The sequence below is a fragment of the Lagenorhynchus albirostris genome, chromosome 15, assembly GCF_949774975.1.
Source record: "Lagenorhynchus albirostris chromosome 15, mLagAlb1.1, whole genome shotgun sequence".
Taxonomy (NCBI): Eukaryota; Metazoa; Chordata; class Mammalia; order Artiodactyla; family Delphinidae; genus Lagenorhynchus; species Lagenorhynchus albirostris.
Window position 1 is genome coordinate 68,565,926 of NC_083109.1, and position 22,677 is coordinate 68,588,602.

Below are 22,677 nucleotides of genomic sequence, written 5' to 3' on the forward strand. Positions count from 1 at the left end.
AACAAAAAAAGAAGGTCAGCTAGAGGCTTATAGAGTAATGGGCCAAAGACAAACTCCAGGGGGAATAATGACATTTAAGGGAGATCTGAGGAGAAATGGAACAAGTTAGAGTAGAATAGAGTAATTTTTCAGTAGTCAGATGAGAATAGAGATTTGAAAAGAGGAAAGTGATTGTCATGGAATGGATTTGATCCTGGGGGTTAGGACGAGTCATTGGTAACTTTAGCCAAGGGTCTTCTTAAAGGATTGGTCAAGGGGCGGCTGCCACGTTTGGCACTCAGATGGTTTTTAAAGTGATGCAGGGACTTCCCTGGTGGCCCAGTGGTTAAGAATCTGCCTGCCAGTTCACGGGACACGAGTTCAAGCCCTGGTCCGGGAAGATCCCACATGCCACGGAGCGACTAAGCTTGTGCGCCACAACTACTGAGCCTGCGCTCTAGAGCCCACGAGCCACAGCTTCTGAGCCTGTGGGCCACAACTACTGAAGCCCGTGTGCCTAGAGCCCGTGCTCCGCAACAAGGGAAGCCACTGCAATGAGAAGCCCACGCACTGCAACAAAGAGTAGCCCCTGCTCGCCGCAACTAGAGAAAAGCCTGTGCGCAGCAACAAAGACCCAACGCAGCCAAAAATGAATGAATGAATGAATGAATGAAGTGACACAGAATGGTTTGGAGAAAGGATGTATCATGCCACTTTTTGAAAAGATTTTATTTAGGTAGGCAAAAATAATGTGGATTGTTAGGAAAGAACAGCTTGGAGAGAGACTTGGAAGAAGAGTTGGTTGGGTTTGGTTACAAGATTAGATGTGGAGAGTGAGGAAAAGAGTTCAAGATGGCTAGCTTGGGTGCGTCAGTGAATGGTGACACCATTAACGGGGGAAAGAGAACAGAGGAGAGGTTGTTGCAAAAGTTTGTTGCCAAAGAAAAAAAGTTCGTTGCCATTTAAGGGAGAGCTCTTAATTACAAGTGCTGAAGTGTGGGTTGTTCACATATCTGGACCAGTACTTCTGGAAAGCAGCAGCATTTGAAAATTGTACCTATTTTAAGAATCCTTTTGTTAAAATTTGTCTTTTCCACTTGCCTAGGATGAGGGTGGTAGGGGTGAGTGTTGTGGTGGCTGCAGCAGCAGGCATCTCAAAGAAGGACAGCAGCTGCAAGGAAATTATGGGTGAGATCTGAGGGCCGAGAAAATGTGGAGACTGAGGAACAGGGAACTGGGAGGAAAAGGTATTCTCGCAAGGTAAAAACCAGGTTTCAAGGCTGTGTGACTAGGAGAATGAAGATGCCACTTTTGAGTCCCATGAAGATCTAGAGGCGATATCATGTGCTTGGTTTCACCTGTTAAAAGTGACCAAGGGGCACTTAAGTGGCTATGCTCAGCAGGCAGTTGAAGATGTGTGACTGAGCACAGGAGTGAATTCAGAGTAGGCATTTGTATTTAAGGGTCACCTTGGTAGTGAATAAGCCTGGGGGAGGCCAGTTTGAGAGAGAGAGTTGAAAGAGTGAGACCTTAAACATACTGAGTACATCCCAGCATTGAAGAAACACAAAGAAGTGGGCTCAGCTATGGAAAGAGGAGGAGAAAGAGAACCCAGAACGGGTATAATATGATAAGGACGTGGAGCTAGAGATTTGTTTAAGTAGGATTGTAGCCTGGGAGCTGGCTATTTTGAGTGAAGATTTTTTGCCAGACGGGCTTTCCATGAGAGGAGGTCATATTTATTGCAGCTTAGTCAGAATGAGGAGAGCGGAGCAAGCCCTGAGAAAAGAGGAAGACCTTTCCCTGTCTGCTAAATGGGAGTGATGATAGTAGAATTATTAGCATTAAATGAGAATGCATGTTCAGAACGGTGCCTGGCACTTTGTGAGCATATGCTAGATGGTGGTTTGTCTTAGTGCTATTTCTGTTGTTTGTTACTGGAAACTATGTTGTTATTTTAAAATTAAGCAGATTATAGATGACCAATAGATGTCTTAACCGTCTATTTCCTAGTCTATTTTCAAGTTAATTTGGTTCAATAAAATAACAGTATTCGCTAAACCCAACTTGTGAGGAATGCAAGATTTATTAAGTGCATGCTTCACATGGTCCTGGTCAAGGCAGAATTCATTTTGGTTTGGAAGTGAGTATTTTTCTTTCTACTGTACATTTATCTGAAACCATCTAGGTTAGTTATCTTCCTACTTGATAACGTAGTCTCCTGCATTTATTAGGAATGTTACAAGACAAACGAATGGAGATAGATAAACATAGCCTAAATATTGGTGATTACAATCGAACGGTCGGGAAAGGCCCTGGTTCTCGGCCTCAGATTTCCAAAGAGTCTTCCATGGAGCGCAGTCCTTATTTTGATAAGGTAAGTTGTTCCTTTGTTTTTTGTTTGTTTTACCCTGTGGCTAAGAAAGCAATACACTTAATAGCATAATTTTCTCATTAACAGTTTAGAACATTTAATATAATATAAAGTGTTTATAACCCAGTGCCAAATATTACTGGACTTGTAGTTCATTGTCCTTTTATGTCTCGGTTTATCACAGGGGTTGCATTTATATTTTCCTCTTAACCCCATAAAGTATGTTTGGTTCTTTCTATGTACTCTAGAATTAACACTAATCCGATCTCTTCTGTTTTCTACCTGTTTCCTGTTGATGCTGGAATGTCATATGACTTCTCTTCTGTTCCTGCAATGATTTCTCCCTTCCACTTGTTTGCTTGGCTGGTGTTGCACATCTTTCTGTCTGTCCAATCAGGATGGCATTGTAGCAGATGAATCCCAAAACATGCAGTTTATGTCCAGTCAAAGCATGAAGCTTCCCCCTTCAAATAGTGCACTACCTAACCAGGCCCTTGGCTCCATAGCAGGGCTGGGTATGCAAAACTTGAATTCTGTTAGACAGGTAAGTCCACGTGTGTATTTTAGGCTCTCTGTTGATTTGTATAAGTAATAAGATCTCTCTTACATGTAGTTGCTGTGTTTAAATCAGTATTTCAGTGTGGTAATGAGGTGTTTGTCCCTAAAGAATCCCAGTGTTATTTGGTGGTGGTTGTTTGTTTTTGTAGAATGGCAATCCCAGTATGTTTGGTGTTGGAAACACAGCAGCACAACCCCGGGGCCTGCAGCAGCCTCCAGCACAACCTCTCAGTTCATCTCAGCCTAATCTCCGTGCTCAAGTGCCTCCTCCATTACTCTCCCCTCAGGTGAATAAATTTCCACTATATTCTCTACTCTTTACCTGGAAAAGAACCTTGAATAAATTTATATTTGAATGAGATGACTAGTTGATCATCATAGTATTTATTGGCAACTTTGAGATGAAACTAATTCTGAATTAGTTATTATTACAGAGGGATGTGGTAGGGTGAAGAAAATGAGTCAAAGATAATTTAAATCTAAAATTTATCATTCTTTTTCATAAAATACCTTGAGGGGAGGAGGACAATAGCAAAGTAAATTTGACTGGCTTAAGATTCATCTCTGTCACTTTATACTTAACACGTGAAAACATATGTGAACAATAAATTAGTGAAGTCAAGAAAGACAGTTAGAACACAATCCCCCCCCAGTAATAGTCCACAAATTTTAATTGCTCTACTGATAATTTAAAATACACAGTACATTTTGTTAGCTTGAGTTACTTTTGTTATTAACCTGCCATTGTGATCCTCAGGTTCCAGTTTCATTGCTGAAGTATGCACCAAACAACGGTGGCCTGAATCCGCTCTTTGGCCCTCAGCAGGTAGCCATGCTGAACCAGCTATCCCAACTAAACCAGCTTTCTCAGATCTCCCAGTTACAGGTAAGCAGAATAATAGCCTTATTCAGTATACATTTATTGAGTGTCTACTGTGTGCTGAACACTAGAATGTGCACAGGAAGTGTTGCAGTCAATAAAACGGGCATAGCCATGGCCTTCAGGGAGCTAACAGTCCATGTGTGAAGACAGATGGTGAACTCGAAGGGCAGGGTGCTCTGTGAGCAAGGCCAGCCAGGTCTGGGCTGGTGGTCGGGGTATGATGAGGAGGAAAAATTTCCCTGATGGAGTGGAAGTTTAGATTGAGCAAAAGACTGAATTCAACAGAATGGCTGGAGGCCAGAGAGTCCAAACAAGAGATATTAGATGAGGCAGGGCATGTGGGCATTGACTAGATGAAACCTAGTTTCATCTAGATGAAACCATGCCTTTGTAGGTCCCTCTGCCACCGTCACTCTAGGGCACGCTAGTCTGTGATGACGTGGTACTGATGACCTTTTTGCAATCTTCCCTCCAGCGATTGTTAGCGCAGCAGCAAAGGGCGCAGAGTCAGAGAAGCGTGCCTTCTGGGAACCGGCAGCAGCAAGACCAGCAGGTAGATCTGATCCTTCCCCTTGTTTGCTTGTACTCAGCTTATATCAACTCCATTGTAAGAAGACAGTCGAAATGCTTTATTAAACTATAATGGAAAAGGTTGTTCATTAAGTCTTCTGTCTGCCCAGAAGTCTTATTAACTGGTATATAGTGATTCTTCACCTTCCTACTGAGAAGGAAGTGAATTCAAAAGTGAAGGGGAATGAAGGTGTCTGTAAAGACTTTTCTCCACAGTTTTTCACAGTCGTCTTGTCGTTTTAAGGGTCGACCTCTTAGTGTGCAGCAGCAGATGATGCAGCCGTCTCGTCAACTTGATCCAAACCTGCTGGTGAAGCAACAGACTCCGCCATCTCAGCAGCAGTCACTCCATCAGCCAGCCATGAAATCTTTCCTTGAAAATGTCATGCCCCACACTACACCTGAGCTGCAAAAAGGGCCATCACCAATAAATGCTTTCAGCAACTTCCCCATAGGTGGGTTTCTCCTTGGCCAAAGCATTCGGCTGGTGCTTCATGGTCACAAGTTAACATCCTGCTGTCTTACCTGTCCAGATGTTCTCTTGTGAGTGCCACACTGATCTTTAGCTGTTCCCTCTCAGAGGGTGGCCACGCCTCTTCTAGCGCTAGCCTCTTCATGCTTCAGGAACGCCTCTCTCCATTCAAGAAAATCACACTATTTAAAAAATCCCATGCTCTTTTGAAATGAGTTAGTATAAAGATATTATTTCTTTTTAACACTCAGATATCTTAATTGTAGGATATGAATTGGAGGGGAGGACTGAAATTATTAGAGCACGCCAGAGAAATTTTGAGCAGTGCTGCTTTGAGGAAACAACTGGGAACAGTCACATCTGAAATTTTAATTACTATTTAAATATTTATAAATGATTACTGGCATAAATGTAGAAAATAGGGGTGAGAGAAGGGATTGCCTTTATTCCTTTTGCCATAGCACCCCCCCTTCTCTTTTTTTATGACGTCTCCAGGCTTTTTATTCCCTCTGGGAATTTCAGGCTTATATGTCTTCTCCTTCCTTAGGCCCCTTTTCTTCTTGTGCCTTTGAATATATTTTGACCTTTGATCGTTCACACCCTATTCATTTAACTTTTTCTTTCTCTCTTGTAAACCAGCTTTGTTGGTTAACAGGCCCAGTTTTGTTGAAGACAAGTCAGTTAACTAGCATGTTCTGGGCTGTGGGCAGGAGTTGGGCCTGCTGTTGCCCCTGGTGCCGTTTCACTTTGGCTGAACCTGATACAGGATTTGGCTCTCCCTGGTATTGCCATGGACTCTCAGCTAGGACATAGGTGGAACTTTGAGTTTTAGGAGTTGTTAGCAATCTCTTTACATTCCCTTGTCAGTTACCACTGTAGGTGAATACCAGAGAAGCCGGGTCATCCCAGAGACAACAGTATAGTGGTAAAAGAATACCCAAGTGTACACTGAGAGGTTTTGTCTCACTAGTGAAAGGAAGTGACTCTCACTGATCACATACTGGACATATAAATTGGGCCAATGAGGAGATAAGTTTCTAAATAAGGGATTTCCTAGCCTCGCTACCCTTACAGCAAGAGACTTCTTCTTGATTAAGAAAGTCTGCTTAGCGGCTTCCCTGGTGGTGCAGTGGTTAAGAATCCACCTGCCAATGCAGGGGACATGGGTTCGAGCCCTGGTCCGGGAAGATCCCACATGCCACGGAGCAACTAAGCCTCTGCGCCACAACTACTGAGCCTGCACTCTAGAGCCCGCAAGCCACAACTACTGAGCCCATGTGCCACAACTACTGAAGCGTGCGCACCTAGAGCCCGTGCTGCACAACAAGAGAAGCCACCGCAATGAGAAGCCTGCGCACCGCAACAAAGAGTAGCCCCCACTCGCCTCAACTAGAGAAAGCCCGCGCAAGCAACGAAGACCCAGCACAGCCATAAATAAATACATACATACATATATACATACATTTATTTAAAAAAAAAAAAAAGGAAGTCTGCTTAATGCAGGCAAGCACCAGTATGGTTGTCTGAATCAGGCATTGGTAAACTATAGCCCATTGGTCAAATTTGGCCAGCTGCCTGATTTTATAAATAAAATTTTATTGGAACACAGCCATGCTCTTTTGTTAATGTATTTCCTATGGCTGCTTTTGCGCTGTAACAACAGAGTTGCATAGAGACACTGAGACCATGTGATCCATAGAGCCTAAGATATTTACTATCTAAACCTTCACAGAAAAAACTTGCCAAGTATTGGGTCTAATTAATGAGTCCAGAGAGCAGCAAATTTAATTACTCTCTCCAAATAGGGGTGGTATTAGAGAATTTATATTATTAAAGTTTTAAGCTTGACCTGGTATCACAGGGACTCATCAGACCCAAGTATCTAAAAACCATTTGTTTTGAAACTTTAGATGAAGAACCACCTCGATGTGTGTTAAATGAAGATTCTGGCTCCCACTGAAAACTTCTTTTCTTTTTTTTTGGTCGTGCCACATGGCATGCAGGATCTTAGTGTGAGTTTCAGCACTGGGAATATTGAAGCAAGAAAGTAATAGAACCTGACTTACTTTTTAAGAACTCACCCTGACTTACTTTTCGTTGTGTGCCCATTTATATACTTTAATTATTATTATTTTTTAAATTTATTTAGTTTTGGCTACGTTGGGTCTTCATTGCTGCTCCCGGGCTCTCTCTAGTTGTGGTGTGCAGGCTCTCTCTAGTTGTGGTGCACGGGCTCTCTCTAGTTGTGGTGCACAGGCTTCTCGTTGCGGTGGCTTCTCGTTATGGAGCACGGGCTCTAGGCGCGCATGCTTCAGTAGTTGTGGCACAAGGGCTCAGTAATTGTGGCTCATGGGCTCTAGAGCGCAGGCTCAGTAGTTGTGGCACGTGGGATCTTCCTGGACCAGGGATTGAACCTGTGTCCCCTGCATTGGCAGGTGGATTCTTAACCATTGCGCCACCAAGGAAGTCCCTATATTTGTAATTTCTTACCCTGTGCATACTTAAGCTTAAGAAAACATCTATCATCAATTCTTTTTGTGGGGTGGGGGGGGCGGGACACAATGCACGGCCTTTGGGATCTTAGTTCCCCGACCAGGTATCGAATCCGTGCCCAGTGGAAGCAGGGAATTCCGAAAAGTTTCCATTTTTAACAAGCATCTCAGATTATTCTGTTGATGATGGTCCCCAGGATCACACTTTAAGAAACACTGGCTTAATGGTCAGTTTTCTGACTATAGTATCTCAGATAGAAATTTCCATCTTTGTTCCAAGAGAATATCTAAGTCTGATGGGTGTCATCAGCAGAGTTCAAGTAAGTTGCACCTTGGGATATGGGAGTCTCGCCCTAAGGTACAATTGTTAGAGCAGGACATTTTTACTTTTAAATGATACTATCCTTTGGCGGGTCAGGCAGTTGAAAATTGTTTATAAGCAAAAGTTAGCAACTGAAAGTGATCATATGTAATTCTTCTCTTGGGAAGTACCTAAAGAGGTATATTTTAATAGAGAGAGAAACTTTAATATTTGGCTGTCATAGAATTTTCTGTTATTTTGCCAAGGAATTTAAAAATAATCAGTATTATATGGAGTAGTTTCCCACAGTTAATGCAATTATAGTACTAACAGTTTTATGGTACTAACAGTTTTGAAAATGTTATATTAATGAGTGTTAGACAAGCTATTTAGGATTTCTGTGTGTTGCTTTCTTTGATAATCTAGCCATGGTTCGCTCTTCTGACGTTGTTTCTGCGTGGCATCGGCCAGGAGTCCAGAGTGTCTGTCCTGCCTGCCTTGCCTTTGTCTGTAATCTTTTGGCTGTGCCACATTTGCAGGATGGTATTTATTAAGGAACATTAGGATTGAAAACATTAGATTAGCTACATATGTTTTTCTAGAAAATGAAAGTTGTGGTACCAGAAGGAAAATACGCTATATTTTATAAAGTGGTTTTTTAAAATTATTATCTTATTTTTAGGCTTGAACTCAAACTTGAATGTAAATATGGATATGAACAGTATTAAAGAGCCACAGTCAAGACTAAGGAAGTGGACTACAGTGGACAGCATTTCTGTGAACACATCTTTGGATCAAAACTCCAGCAAACATGGTATAAAATACATTCTTATATTTTGACTTTTAAAAAAATAACTGTAGAATATTAAATTTAGGCTTTATTTTATTTTATATATGTATTTTTTCATAGCTAAATTCTCTTAAGAACCTTTTCTCATTATTAAAAAGTGCTTTATTAGTTATTAAGTCTTAGTTAAAACCAAAAAAAATGACCTTTATTGTGCTATTGTGAAAAACAGGTCAGATTACACATTTATTTTTTAATTATTCCCTCTTTAGATGATCATTTAGTTTTTTGCTATTATTTTATTGTTTTAGTGTTCTACTTAACATTTACTCAATTTAATCTGGTATAAGGGATTAAAAACTTCCACCATAATTTGATTTCTAACAGTTCCTTTCCATTCATCTAGTAATTGTTAATGGAGTATTTTCTGCTTTCCAAGAACTGTGCTAGGCCACCTGGAATACATAGATACGTACATACATGTGCACAATTGACTATGTAAACAAGTAAAAATACTTGCCCTGAAGAAGCTCATTGTTTGGTAGCAAAAATAAACATGTAAACAGCTTTACTACACTGTGATAGCTGCTATAAAAGTTAATACATACAATAGGATAAATAGTATAAGAATGTGAAATCTAATGGAGAAGTGAGTCAGGAATAACAAACCATGGGTCTGAACTGAGTCTTCAGGTTTACCAAAGGAGTGGAGAAAGAACACCATGGAGAGGATAGCATGTGAAACGTTCAAAGACAGGACCTCCTGGTGAGCTCTGCTAGGTGGGCATGTCTGGGGGTGAAGGTACAAGTGAGAGAAAGGAGGAAGGTGTAGCTGCAATAGTAGGTATTGAGCAATCATGGAAAACTTTTGTGCCAAAAAAATCACTTTAAACATGAAAATGATGGCTATATAAAGGCACCTACGGCTTAAAGGAGTCTAAGTGAGACAGAGGGCAACGGACATGAGAAGACGGAATGCATTGAAGAGAGTGTTAGGATTAAGGACAGAAGGGCTTGGTAACTAACTTAATTCATTCTGCAAATATATGATTATCTGTGATGTGCCTCCTGTGCTTCTTGCCTTCCTCAGTCCAACCCTATACCTTACCCTGGGCTCAAGAGTCATTTCCAAGAAGCCTCTTCCAGGCTTTGTGTTCGAATAGCACCTCTTATGTGTATCTGTCTTGTGTAAGTATCCATTTAGGCCTTTTTCCGTAACAGGACATAAATTCCTGGAGGAGAGAGTCCATGCTTTGCTTACCTGTAGCCCCACTGAGCACATTGCAGCACTTGGGGGACATTTGCTAGGTGAAAGGATGAGTGGCCGGTAATGCAGTTAATGGTAGAGTAAATGTAGGAATTGAAGCAGGCCTGCTGGGACAGATAATCGATGGATTTTAGACTTGTTGAGTGTGGTATTTTAGGGATAGCTCAACGTGGAAAAGCCCAGTAAGAAATTAGAATTAGAGGCCTGGTACTCAGAAGAAAAATCTGGGCGAGAGTAAGATTTTGTGTTCATCAGAATGTTGATGTCGTCGACATGGATGAGGTTGCCCAGAGAGACGGCGCATAGAAGGGAATAAGGACACACAATCCTAGAGCCAGTGGTAGTAAAGAAACCTGGAGAAGAATGGGTAGAGAGGTAGGACGTGGAGACCCAGAAAAATGTCTCTGCCGTATGGTTTTCTGTCTACTCTGATTAAAATGAATTTTTCCATGTCTGTTTTGCATGTCTGACCCTCAGTTTCTTTGTAAAAATGTTTCCTTCCTCACACTGCTGTTTTAGGTGTAACGTATATCATATAGTCTCAAGTGCTCAGCATATTTACTGAGGGCATACTGGTATGTATATGGTATGCGTTATATAAATGGCATGTCATCATGCAGCATAGGGATTTTTTTGGTTTTTTATTTGTGGTACACGGGCCTCTCACTGTTGTGGCCTCTCCCGTTGCGGAGCACAGGCTCCGGATGCGCAGGCCCAGCGCGCCACGGGCCCAGCCGCTCGGCGGCATGTGGGATCCTCCCGGACCGGGGCACAAACCCGTGTCCCCCGCATCGGCAGGCAGACTCTCAACCGCTGCGCCACCAGGGAAGCCCGCAGCATAGGTTTTGAAGGCAGATAGACCTGGGATTTGATCCCAGTTCTTAACCTCTAAGCCACAGTGTTTGCATCTGTAAAGTGGAAATGATGCATCATAGAACTGTTGAGGATTGAATGAGATAATAACTATTAAGCTCCTACCTCATTGCCTGGCACGTGACATGCAGGTAGTGGGTGGTGATGTCTTCTTATAAGCAGCCTATTATCATAAGTTTGTTTTTCAGTCAATTCAATTAGTAATTTTATATTTTAATTTTGTATTTTATCTTCTCTGTTTTTTTAAACTTAGTATCTGTTTTTTGTTTTTTCATCATGCATTTTATTGTTTGATTTTGCATAAACCTGGAATGTGAGCAGTTAGTTTTTGTTTTTTAGTAATTAGCTTAAACAAATAGTTTTATTCTTGTATACATAGCAATCTAATGAACATATTCTAGTAACGTTCTCTTTTTCAGAATAAGGTTGATGCTCTTTCTCCTTTACTTCAGTGTAGGTTCCTGTTATTCTTTTTTTTAATTAAAATATAGTTGATGTACAATATTATATAAATTACAGGTGTACAGTATAGTGATTCACAATTTTTAAAGGTTATACTCCATTTGTAGTTATTGCAAAATATTGGCTAAGTTCCTTGTGTTGTACAGTATATCCTTGTAGCTTATTTTATACCTAATAGTTTGTGCCTCTTAATCCCCTGTCCTTATCTTGCCCCTCTCCCCACTGGTAACTACTAGTTCTCTATATCTGAATCTGTTTCTTTTTTGTTATGTTCACTAGTTTGTTGTATTTTTTTAGAATCCACGTATAGGTGATATACAGTATTTTTCCTTCTCTGTCTGACTTATTTTACTCAACATAATACCCTTAAGGTTCGTCCGTGTTGTTGTAAATGGCAGAATTTTCTTCTTTCTCCAGGCTGAATGTTATTCCTTTGTATGTGTATACAACACCTTCTTCATTCATTGATGGACACTCAGGTTGTTTCCATATCTTGGTTATTGTGAATAATGATGCAATAAACGTGCAGATGTCTTTTTGATATCCTGTTTTCATTTCTCTTGGATATATACCCAGAAGTGGGATTGCTGGGTCATTAGTAGTTGTATTTTTAATTTTTTGAGAAACCTCCATACTGTTTTCCACAGCGGCTGTGCCAATTTACATTCCCACCAACAGTGCACAGTGTTCCCGTTTCTCCACATCCTCATCAATATTTTTTGTTTGTGGTCTTTTTGATGATAGCCATTCTGACAGTGAGAGCTGATATCTCATTGTGGTTTTGATTTGCATTTCCCTGATGATTAGTGATGTTGAGCATCTTTTCATGTGCCTTTTGGCCATCTGCATGTCCTCTTTGCAAAACTGTTTAGGTCTTCTGCTCATTTTTAAATTGGGTGTTGTTTTTTTTTTATATGTTGAGTTGTATGAGCTGTTATATATTCTGGATATTAACCCCTTATCAGTCATATCATTTGCAAGTATTTTTTCCCATTCATTAGGTTGTCTTTTCATTGTCAATGGTTTCCTTTGCTGGGCAAAAGCTTTTAAGTTTAATTCGGTCCCATTTTATTTTTGTTTATTTTTTTAAAATAAATTTATTTTATTTATTTATTTTTGGCTGCATCTGGCCTTTGTTGCTGCGCACTGGCTTTTCTGTAGTTGCAGCAAGCAGGGTCTACTCTTCGTTGCGGTGCGCAGGCTTCTCATTGCAGTGGCTTCTCTTGTTGCGGAGCACAGGCTCTAGGTGCATGGGCTTCTGTAGTTGTGGCACACGGGCTCAGTAGTTGTGGCTCGCGGGCTCTAGAGCGCAGGCTCAGTTGTGGCGCACAGGCTTTGTTGCTCTGCGGCATGTGGGATCTTCCTGGACCAGGGCTCGAACCCGTCTCCCCTGCATTGGCAGGAGGATTCTTAACCACTGCGCCACCAGGGAAGCCCCATTTTTTTATTTTTGCTTTTATTTCCTTTGCTTTAGGAGACGGATCCAAAAAAATACTGTTACGATTTATCTCAAAGAGTGTTTGACTATGTTTTCCTCTAGGAGTTTTATCGTTTCTGGTCTTAACATTTAGGTCTTTAGTCAATTTTTAATTTATTTTTGTATATGGTGTTAGAGAATGTTCTAGTTTCATTTTTTTACATGCAGCTGTCCAGTCTTCCCAGCACCACTTATTGAAGAGACTTTCTTTTTCTCCATTGTATGTTCTTGCCTCCTTTGTCGTAGATTAATTGACCATAAGTGTGAGTTTATTCTACTATTCTTTATTTACTTAACTTGACATCTTGAAACTGTCAGTTTTTCTTTTTTTAAATTATTTTTGTATTGTTAATACAAATTACAAAAATTTTATATGCTTCCCCACCCCCAAAATGTTCTCATTTTCTTTACTTTAGCAGGCCCTGTAACTCATCTGAAGCAGCCCAAGACTAGTAGTCTTCCCTTCGTGGATATTATTTTGAGATCTCCAGGCTTTTACTTTATCCCCTTAAAAATCAAGACTGTTTGATAAAATTTCTTCTCTGTGGTTGCTTTTATTCTTTCTTCATTGTTGTATTTTTTCCTTCCTTGTAAAAATGACTTCAGAAATATACCTTGACCTGGTGTGGTTTTGGTCTTCATCTCTAGAAAGAAAGACCAGGTTGGTTTTATATCTGTATATAAGAACCCTCTAAATTTCAAGTCTTAAAAGGTTGGGGTTTTGTTTTTTGGGTTTTTTTTTTTAAGCTTTTCAGTCTGTTTAAAGAAAGTGCTTTTTCTTACTATAATAATTCTCTAATTGTTTATACTATCATTTTCTCCCAGAAGCGCTCCTCTTGGCTCTGTGGTTCTCTTCCTTCTCTTACTATCTCTCTTTCTCCTGGTAGAGACTTAGAATCTTCTTCTCAGGCACACTCTTTTTATTTGTTTTCAGTTTTCCTTATATTAAAAAAATAGAGAAATGTTCATCGTCTTATTTCCGTTATTATTTTGGTGCAGTTTGTTCTTTTGTCCTTATAAAAATAAAATTGGCATCTAACTTTGTATTCTAGAAGAGATCCCAAAACTGGTCTGAGTGTTATGCTTTGTTACACACTATTTTGAAAATATTTTTTTTGAACCAGCATCTGTTTAAACATTCAGGAAATTTCACGTACAGATTCAGATTTCTGGCATCTCTGGAGAAATGTGAAGGTCTGCCAGCACCAAGCTCCAGAGCAGTCACCACCCAGAGTTGAGTGGCTGCTGCCCATGGCTCATTCTTCCCATTCCCCTCACACCTGTGCCTTCCCTCCCATTGGTGGAGAAGTATTTTTCTGTACTCCCTAACCAGGGAAATATTTCCCTGTAGTCATGTTTCTGTCTGAGGAGGGACCATGGGATTTTTTTTCTGTAGGCAGGTTGCTTCACTTGTATATAAAACCTGATTGGCCTTATTGGCATTTGTATTTCCATGTTGTAGAAAACGGGGGTTGTTTTTCCATAGTACCAGAGTAGTGTAGAGATCATTTTTTAAGAGGGAATGATCCGATAGCAGTAGTCAGGCTGGGCTGAGATGGGCTGAGCCTGGAAACAGGAGAGGCCTGTGGGGACGCTTGGCTGGCTCTGATCTTTTGCATCACAGTCTTACGTGGGTTCTATTTTTATCCCCATCTAGTAAAGCTTAGAGGGCTAGTAAGATAGTTGTGGAGCAGAGAAGAAAGGGCAAATTCAAGAGAATCTTCCGTGTCAGAGATCCCCAAGTACACTGGTTTCCTAGAAGAACTCACAGAACTCAGAAAAACGGAAATACTCACGGTTATGGTTTATTAGAGCAGAAGAATACAGATTAAAATCAACAGCGGAAAAAGGCACATAGAAAAGAGTCCAGGAGAAACCAGGAGCAGCCTTTTGTTGTCCTCTCTCAGTGCAGTTTCTCGGACTTAATTCTCCCAGCAACAATGTGTGACAACATGTACAAAGTATTGCCAGCCAGAGAAGCTCAGCTAAGCCTTAGTGTCCTCATTTTTTTGTCAGGGGTCAGTTGTGTAGACATGGAGCACACCTGCTTGTCAATCTCCAACCCCCTGCAGACCCTTCAGAGTTCAGACCAAAACAGCGTGACCCAGGCCCATGCAAACAAAAACAGATGTTCACCATAAATCACATTGTTATCATAAACTCTCTGGCATGGCCATGGCCCAATGTATGCAGAGGAACTCTTAATCTGGCGTGCTATTCTGTGAGTTACAGGAACCCAGGAGCCATCAAGGACTAGTCTGAAGCTCTTTGCCATGTGCAGTCTAGCCCTGTGCTAACCCTTTACTCTACACCTTCCAGAGTCAAAAAACGAGATTCATTAAGGGAAGTAGAGTAGAGTGGAGGCAAGGCCGCTTAACAGGGGAATTGTGGGTCAAGTGAGGTTTGGACTGGGGTATTTGTGATACTTTATGGTCCTAAGATTCTGTGACTTACCAGAGTTTAGAAAATCCCTTTCCCCTCCTCATTGCCAGAGAAAAGTACAATGTTCAGGAGCTGGAATACATTTATTTTAGTCTTAGAGTTAGTTGAGGGCAATTGGGAATGGTTTCCAGGAGGCCTGTGATCCCTTAAGCTGAGATATGAAGGATAAACAGGCATTAGTCAGGCAGAGGTCAAAGGAGGGAAAACCATAAAGCGTTAGTAGAGGCTAGAGTTTTAAGAGCCTTACAAACTACTGAAGAGTTTGAATTTTACTCCTCTGTAATGGAGAACTGTTGAAGAGTTTTAAGCTGGAAAGTGACATGATCAGATTGGCATTTTTGAAGAGGCAGTGTGAAGAACTGGGGAGTAGAAGTGGACAGAGAGATTAGTTAGGAAACTTCTGCCTAATCCAGAGCGTGGTCAAACGAGATGACAGTAGTCTGATCTCATGTGTCATTATTCAAAAGCTATATGATCATTTCACAATATATACAAATAGCAAATCGTTATGTTGTACACTTGAAACTAATATGTTGTATGTCAATTATATCTCAATCAAAATATTTTAAAAAGAAATGAAGATTAAATGTGTAAGTTATAAAGATACCCACTAAACAAAAACTATAAGCCTTCCACAGTTTCAGAAAAGATAAATCAACATTTTCAAAGAGTTTTTAAAGAATCTATAAAGAAATTAAAAGAAATTCATATTGGATCATAAAGCAAAATCTGACTCTATGCTATATACAGGGGGACCCAGAACAAAGTAATTCAGAAATCTTTGCAATCACAGGAGGAGAAGAAAGAGCTAGGTAGGCAGCAGGATTGACAGGACTTAGTGATTTTAAAATAATAGGGAAGAGCCAGGGGAGACTCTTGTTTTCTGACTTAAGTAACACCAAATCATTGTTCCTCTGATTAGTATTAAAAGGATATTTTGTTACATTCATTCCTTCCCTTTTCATTGGATTTTATCTTGAAACTTTGACTAAACTTGGCTTAAAGGTCAGTTTGCTGGCTTGTACACATTGGACTGAATGATTATCAGAAATTAAAGGTGAAATTGTCATGTAATTGAAGGAACATTGAAACATGAAATCAAGCAGCCCTGAATTCTAAGCTAATTTGCCACACAGTGGTATATCATGTTTGGAATTTTCCTTAAGAGAGGGAGTGGGAGCTGAGACAATGGCAAAATGTCAAAATAAATATGGACCCTAGAATTGACACCCACCTCCGCTCCTAATTAGCTCTGCTGTTTATTAGCTGCTGGCAAGTAGCTTAACCTTTCTGAACTTTGGTCCCTCATCTGCTAAATGGGAGTAATAATAGTAATGCTTATGATGTCTTGAGGATTGATAAGGCAACAACTCTGAAGCGCCTAAGCACTAGAACAGGGTTAGACACATAAGTGGCCGGTGGGTCTCAGCTTTCATCATTATTGTTATTGCCGTCATTGTCATCTCATGAGTGCCCTACCTCTAAGACGGCACCATTTCTCCAGTGTAAATCCAGCTCTGTTTGCTTAAACTAAACCTACCACATAAATTTTACATTTCATTTTTCTGATGCTCTCCCATGCAGTGTCTAATAGAATGTAATTGGATCATGGCTGCCGCTTAAGTTATGTCTATTGTCCTTTTAAATAAAATGAAGTTTGAATAAGTAGATATTGTTTCTTTTTAAAAAGGGGGGCGGATGCTTTCATCATTGCTGGTTCTTGTGTAAGAATTAATCACTTCAGATTTGGCAGTTATGCTTACTTACTGTATTACTTGCAACTACTACTTTATAGATCCCACTTTATTCCCAGGTGGTTTTAATTAGGCTGAGATACATAGTTCACTATGATAAAAGTAATAACTAGATGAGGAAGCCAGAGAAGAGAGGGAAATGGAATTGGTGGAATAACTGAATCAAGTCAGGGATAGGTTAGTGCCCACCAGTGAGTGGCATGAGGTCTTGTATTTTACCAGAAGCTCATAGCTGGAGCAGCCTTGAGTCCATGAACCAGGGCTTTCCTTACATCTGTTTCAAACTCTACATGAATGGACAAGACACTTGGTTTTCCTTCTGTTGTCAAATCCAAGTTCATCTGATGCGCAGTGAGGCCAAACAAACTGAAATGTCAGAGTTTGGAATAGAGAAAGGAGTATTGCAAGGCCAAACAAGGAGAATGGACAGCTTGTGCTCAAAAAGCGCAAACTCCCCAATGCTTTTAGGGGGGGAAGAATTTTTATAGGCGAAATTGGGGTGGGGGGGGCTACAGGGGGTGTAACCTTCCTCTGGTTGATTGGTGGGGAAATAACACGGTGGTGTTCCAGGAGTCTCAGTCGTTAGCCCTCTGGTCCCATCCAGTCTGTGGTCCAGTGTTTGTGATCAGCCTGAAGTTACCATCCTCCACCTGGGTTGGGGGCCTCAGTTCCTGTATAAGAACTCAGATTTCTATCAGGTTGTGATGTATATCTTTTGAGGAGGAACCAGGATCCAGCCAGTGGCTACACTATTGTTTCTTGACTGCCTTTCCTTTGTTTCTGCATTCCCTCACTCCCCAGATTAGTAACTGTTTGAATCTGCCCTTTGGGGCTCAGGGAAGGTCTAGGAGGCTGAAACCTTTTTTCCACAAACAAGAAATGGGGGACATGGAATGGCTTTTGTACACGGGAGGGCCACACAGGGACCTGCTCAGTTTTACTTTCTTCACCCTTGCTTCTCCCCATTCCAGAAATTGTACCTCCTTCAATCAAGTTATTAAAGCTAGAAGTTTAAGAGGCATTCTCTTTTTCAAAAAGTTTGAGATAATTTACATATAATACAATTTCTCCTTTTAAAGTATAAAATTCTGTGGCTTTCAGTAACATTCTCAGTTGGGTATCCATCGAACAATCAACTTTTTTTTTTTAACTTTATTTTTGCTTGTTTTTGGCTGCGTTGGGTCTTTGTTGCTGCACGTGGGCTTTCTCTAGTTGCGGTGAGCAGGGGCTACTCTTCATTGCGGTGCGTGGGCTTCTCATTGCAGTGGCTTGTCTTGTTGCGGAGCACAGGCTCTAGGCGCGCGGGCTTCAGTAGTTGCGGCACGCAGGCTCAGTAGTTGTGGCTCGCAGGCTCTAGAGCGCAGGCTCAGTAGTTGTGGTGCACGGGCTTAGTTGCTCCACAGCATGTTGGATCTTCCCAGACCAGGGCTCGAATCTGTCCCCTGCATTGGCAGGCGGATTCTTAACCACTGCGCCACCAGGGAAGCCCCACACAATCAACTTTTGAACATTTTCCTTACCCTAGAAGAACCCCTTAGGTGTCATTTCTCCCACCTCCATTTTCCCATCTCTCTAGCCATAAGTAAAAACTAATATTTTTGTTTTCTGTAGATGTGTCTGTATTGGACATTTCATATAAGCGGAAGCATATAATATCTGGTCTTTTTTGACTGGTATTTTTGGCTTGGCGTAATGTTTTCGAGGTTCATCCGTGTTGTAGCATGCACATGTATTTCACTCCTTTTTATAGTTGAATTGGACAATATATACCACATTATGTTTGTGCATTCATCTGTTGATGGGTATTTGGGCCTAAGAGACATTCTTGATTTCTTCCTTTCTCCAGTCTGCACATTGAGTCCATCTGTGAATAGTACCCATTCTGCTTCCAAAATACATAGTTTATGCATCTGTTGTGTCTCCTAATGGTCTCCCTGCTTCTATGCTAGCCTTCCTTCCATTTTCCACACTGCAGCAAATGTGACCTCAAAACAAATGGGATTGTATTACTTCCCTTCCTAAAACCCCTCAGCATAAAGACCTCCTTGCCAAGTCCTACAAAGCCCTGTCTGAGGGTGTTGTAAATTCTGATGCTTTCGGGGAACAGGCAGGGCATAGGCCAGTCTGGAGTGGTAGGGCCTGGGACAGCTAGAGTGTGCACACCCCACCTCAGGATCTTTGAATTCCAAGCATTTAAAACAAAATGTACTTGGTCATCCCTGCCCTTCAAGATCAGGGCCCCACTCCTTCATGTTGTTCTCTCTCCCGTTTACTGTTTTTCAGGCAAAATGATCTTTCAGTTCCTCAAATGTGCCGAACAGTATTTCTCCTCAAGTCTTTGTGCAGGCCGCACCCACTGGCTAGAATCTTTTCCCCCAGACTCTCCATGCTGTCCCTGCCCCCTCCTTGACACACATTCTCTCCTTCTGCCCTCTGTCCATTTACTTGGCTTTTTGTGAAAATATACTGCCGTTGTGGGCAAGGACCTCATTCATATCAGAGGCTAGAAGTGATTGAAATATGGAAGAAAGCACAGGGCTTTCTTTTCTCCTCATAGCTTCACATAATCTACAGAACAGTTTGGAACCCACAGATCTAATAAAAAGTTTTCTTACTATATTTGACAAACTACATACAAGAAATAAATGTGATACTATACTTTGCTCACATTTCCCTTCCATTTTCTCTCTTTAGGTGCTATTTCAAGTGGTTTCAGGCTGGAAGAGTCTCCATTTGTTCCCTATGACTTTATGAACAGCAGTACTTCACCAGCCAGTCCTCCGGGTTCAGTAGGAGATGGCTGGCCACGTGCCAAATCGCCTAACGGCTCTAGCAGTGTTAATTGGCCACCAGGTAAAATGCCGACATCTTCTTTTATGAGAGTTTGTGTCCATTAAGGTTTCGATACCTCTAGATTTACTAATGATTTGGCCCTGAATCTGTGATTGGACTGAACTACGCAAAGGATGACGAAGAACACAGAAATGGGAAAGGGAAGTTGAGCCCAGGTCTTGGGCTGATGAGTGACCTGGCCCATTGCCAGCGCCTTTATGCTCCAGTCTGTGAAGGTGGGGTTAGTCCCACAAAGGGATTAGGCCAGCGCGAAGAATGATATAAACCTTCATTCATTGTTCTTCTCTAGCTGTGTCTGGGGACAGAGGGGACAGCATTTGCATTTACTGAGGAATCACCAGAAATGCACCTATGACCTGTTTCGTCCTCTCCAACTTGCTGTGGCTTTGTGATTTGTAATAAAGCACTTTAAGGTGTTACTTTTAAGGATATATAAACCCAGAAAAAAGTTGCAAGTTATTCATAAAAAACAGTATATTAATTGTGATATTGAGTCAGCCTGTTAGGGTATTGGAAAATAATTTGAGAGTGTTGGGAGATATTTGATAATTGCATAGACTTTAGGAATAAAACTTTTGGGTAGTTACTGATGGATTTTCAGCTGATGATTAAGCCTGAGCTAATTTTAAATTTTTATTTCCAGAATTTCGCCCTGGTGAACCATGGAAAGGTTATCCAAACATTGACCCTGAAACTGACCCTTATGTCACTCCTGGCAGTGTCATAAACAATCTTTCAATTAATACTGTGCGGGAAGTCGACCACCTCAGGGACAGGAACAGTGGTATGTAGGCGGATACGACTCAGGATTTCTGAATGATGCAGGACAGTGGCTCAAAGTAGATGTGAAAGTTTGAGCAGCGAGAGTCACTCCAGCACAGCACAGCGCCTGACCTCCAAGGGGCTCGTGACAGGGATAACAGAATTCTCGGTTTCCCGTAGTGACTCTTCAGCCACTTTTAAAATGATGAGGATTTATTATCACTTGATGTGGTAAACGCAAAGGACCAGCAGACACTTGCTTTCCAGTAACTGTATTAACAACTGAACGTTGTTACCCATTTTATAATGAGTTTCCGTACTGTGGTTATTAAGAAACGGGTGTTTCTTATGGAAGATGTTATATTATTATTTGTTTATACACTCTGGATGTTAAAGAACTTTCATCTGGAGAAGGAATTGGCTTTCTTTGTCTCCCAGAGAGTGAAAATAAGAAAAATTTAAGGGTCGCTGCAGTCCAGATGCACTTTTAGTGGGTTATCCAATGAAATCCTCCTCCCACCTACCCCGTGGTTGTCTTTCACCCCAGGCATATGTAAGTACTCCATGCATGCAGTAGAAGAAAGGTGAATGAAATGAGTGACGATCTCTTCTCTTTCTGTAACGTACAGCCTCACAGCTGTCCCCTTAAACAGTTTGTAATAAAGAAAATGTAAAACAGTCAGCACTTCTGTTAAATATAGAATTTGTTACCAGGTGTTTGCCCGATCACAGTGGTAAGATAAGAATCCTCATCATTCTAAAACGGCTGAGTTTAGCAGCCAACTGTGTATAGAAATAGTTAAAGCCACTCACTGCCTTCACAGGAGAACGTGGGGACGGAGCCAGCAATAAAACCTCACAGCCTGGTGGTGAATGAAAGAGTCTGGCAGCAGGAGCTGTTGCAGTGATCCCCATTAATGGTCGGGTCTGGAGCTAAACTAGGGTAGTGGTCAAGGGGATTTTTTAAAAAAATAGGAAGAAAGGCTAGGTTTTCGAGACTGAATGTAGGGCACGATGGGAGGGGACAAAGGCCTGGCTCACTGGTAGTGCCAGTGCCAGGGCACCTTGGTGAGCTGCCCAATAAGAAGTGATTAGAGTTCAGAGACAGACTGGGAGCCCTGGTGGAGCCCACTGCTGAGAAGCAGGGCTGCGTTGTCTCTTGCTGGATCCTATTGTTGGGGTGCGTTCTCACAGACAGTTATTGGAAGACCGGAATGGGAGGGATACCTCTTGAGCCACGGTGGAAACAGTGAGCAAGCTCTCCACATGCTGTTTTGAAGGCAGGAAGGAAGCTACAGTCATGGCCGCCGTTCCCATGGCCCTGAACATGGCTGTTTCCTTTCTGTGGCATACTGTTAAGGTGCAGGTCCACTGGGTGCTTTTGCTTCTTCTTGAATGCCATGTCCCCTGCTCTGGGGATGACTGATTGTGCTCTTTTCCTGTGTAGGGTCATCCTCATCCTTGAACACCACGCTGCCTTCAACTAGTGCCTGGTCATCCATTCGTGCCTCCAACTACAACGTTCCCCTCAGCAGTACAGCACAAAGCACTTCAGGTGGGCCTTGCCCTGAGTTTGCCAAGGCTCTGGCAGCGGAAGGGGCAGAACCTGGGGCCAGGGCCGTTGTGTTCACCTCTTCTTTTGATTCAGAGTCTTCTTTTCAGGGAGCTGGGAGAGTATATTTCTGAGCCTGGGAAGATATTTTTAACACCATTTGCCCCCTTTTAAAATTTACTGTATCCAGTAGTCATTTACTAAAATAATCAGGTTTCACTGAATAGCCACTCTCGTCTGAGAGCTGTCTCAGATTAAATGTAGTTTAGTTCGAAGCAGTAGTCCTCAAAAATCTGTAGTGAAGGACCTTTTACTTTTTTAATGCCCGATCCTTTGCAGACTGGTAACTTTTGTAAAATACAGTAAACCTGGACTTCGAGTTGCTAGAGTACACACTTGGGAGTTACAGCAGCATCAGATTGCTGTTAAGAGTTTACAAACGCTCACTCTGAATTTCTGTATTTGTACTGTCACAGACCAGTAATAAACTGTGTTGTGACCAGTCTTCCCATCACACTTTGAGATGTGCTGACTTAAAGACATGCTCCTTATGAGCAGGTAGAAAAAATAATTGATGGTGACAGAAGTTATAAAATTTTCTATCCCCTTCTGCTCTCTCATTCTTTTTGGTATTATTTCGATTTAGTTTTCTGTGTTCCTGGCTGTGCACTGGACCCATAGGCAAGTTGCTTAACCTCTCTGAACCTCAGTAAAATGTGTTTGAGGATTAGAAGTAGCGTACACCAAGCGCCCAGCAGCCCAGCGCTCAGCATAGAGTAGCCCCCAGCGAATGTCTGCTGTGAAGATTCCCTGAGTTAG

The 22,677-nt window shown here is 41.5% G+C and overlaps 1 protein-coding gene across 3 annotated transcripts in view; it reads left to right on the forward strand.

The window, feature by feature from the left end:
- The window catches only part of TNRC6A (trinucleotide repeat containing adaptor 6A), a 97,222-nt gene that overhangs the window by 67,421 nt on the left and 7,124 nt on the right, over positions 1-22,677 (forward strand). For 2 of the 3 annotated variants that reach the window (XM_060124695.1, XM_060124693.1), the window contains 10 exons: positions 2,214-2,356; positions 2,751-2,897; positions 3,061-3,198; positions 3,669-3,797; positions 4,270-4,347; positions 4,609-4,819; positions 8,312-8,443; positions 19,386-19,544; positions 20,188-20,328; positions 21,754-21,861. In XM_060124695.1, coding sequence (XP_059980678.1) covers positions 2,214-2,356; positions 2,751-2,897; positions 3,061-3,198; positions 3,669-3,797; positions 4,270-4,347; positions 4,609-4,819; positions 8,312-8,443; positions 19,386-19,544; positions 20,188-20,328; positions 21,754-21,861 — 1,386 coding nt within the window. The remainder of the gene's footprint in view (positions 1-2,213; positions 2,357-2,750; positions 2,898-3,060; positions 3,199-3,668; positions 3,798-4,269; positions 4,348-4,608; positions 4,820-8,311; positions 8,444-19,385; positions 19,545-20,187; positions 20,329-21,753; positions 21,862-22,677) is intronic. The other variant, XM_060124694.1, reaches the window with a different exon arrangement.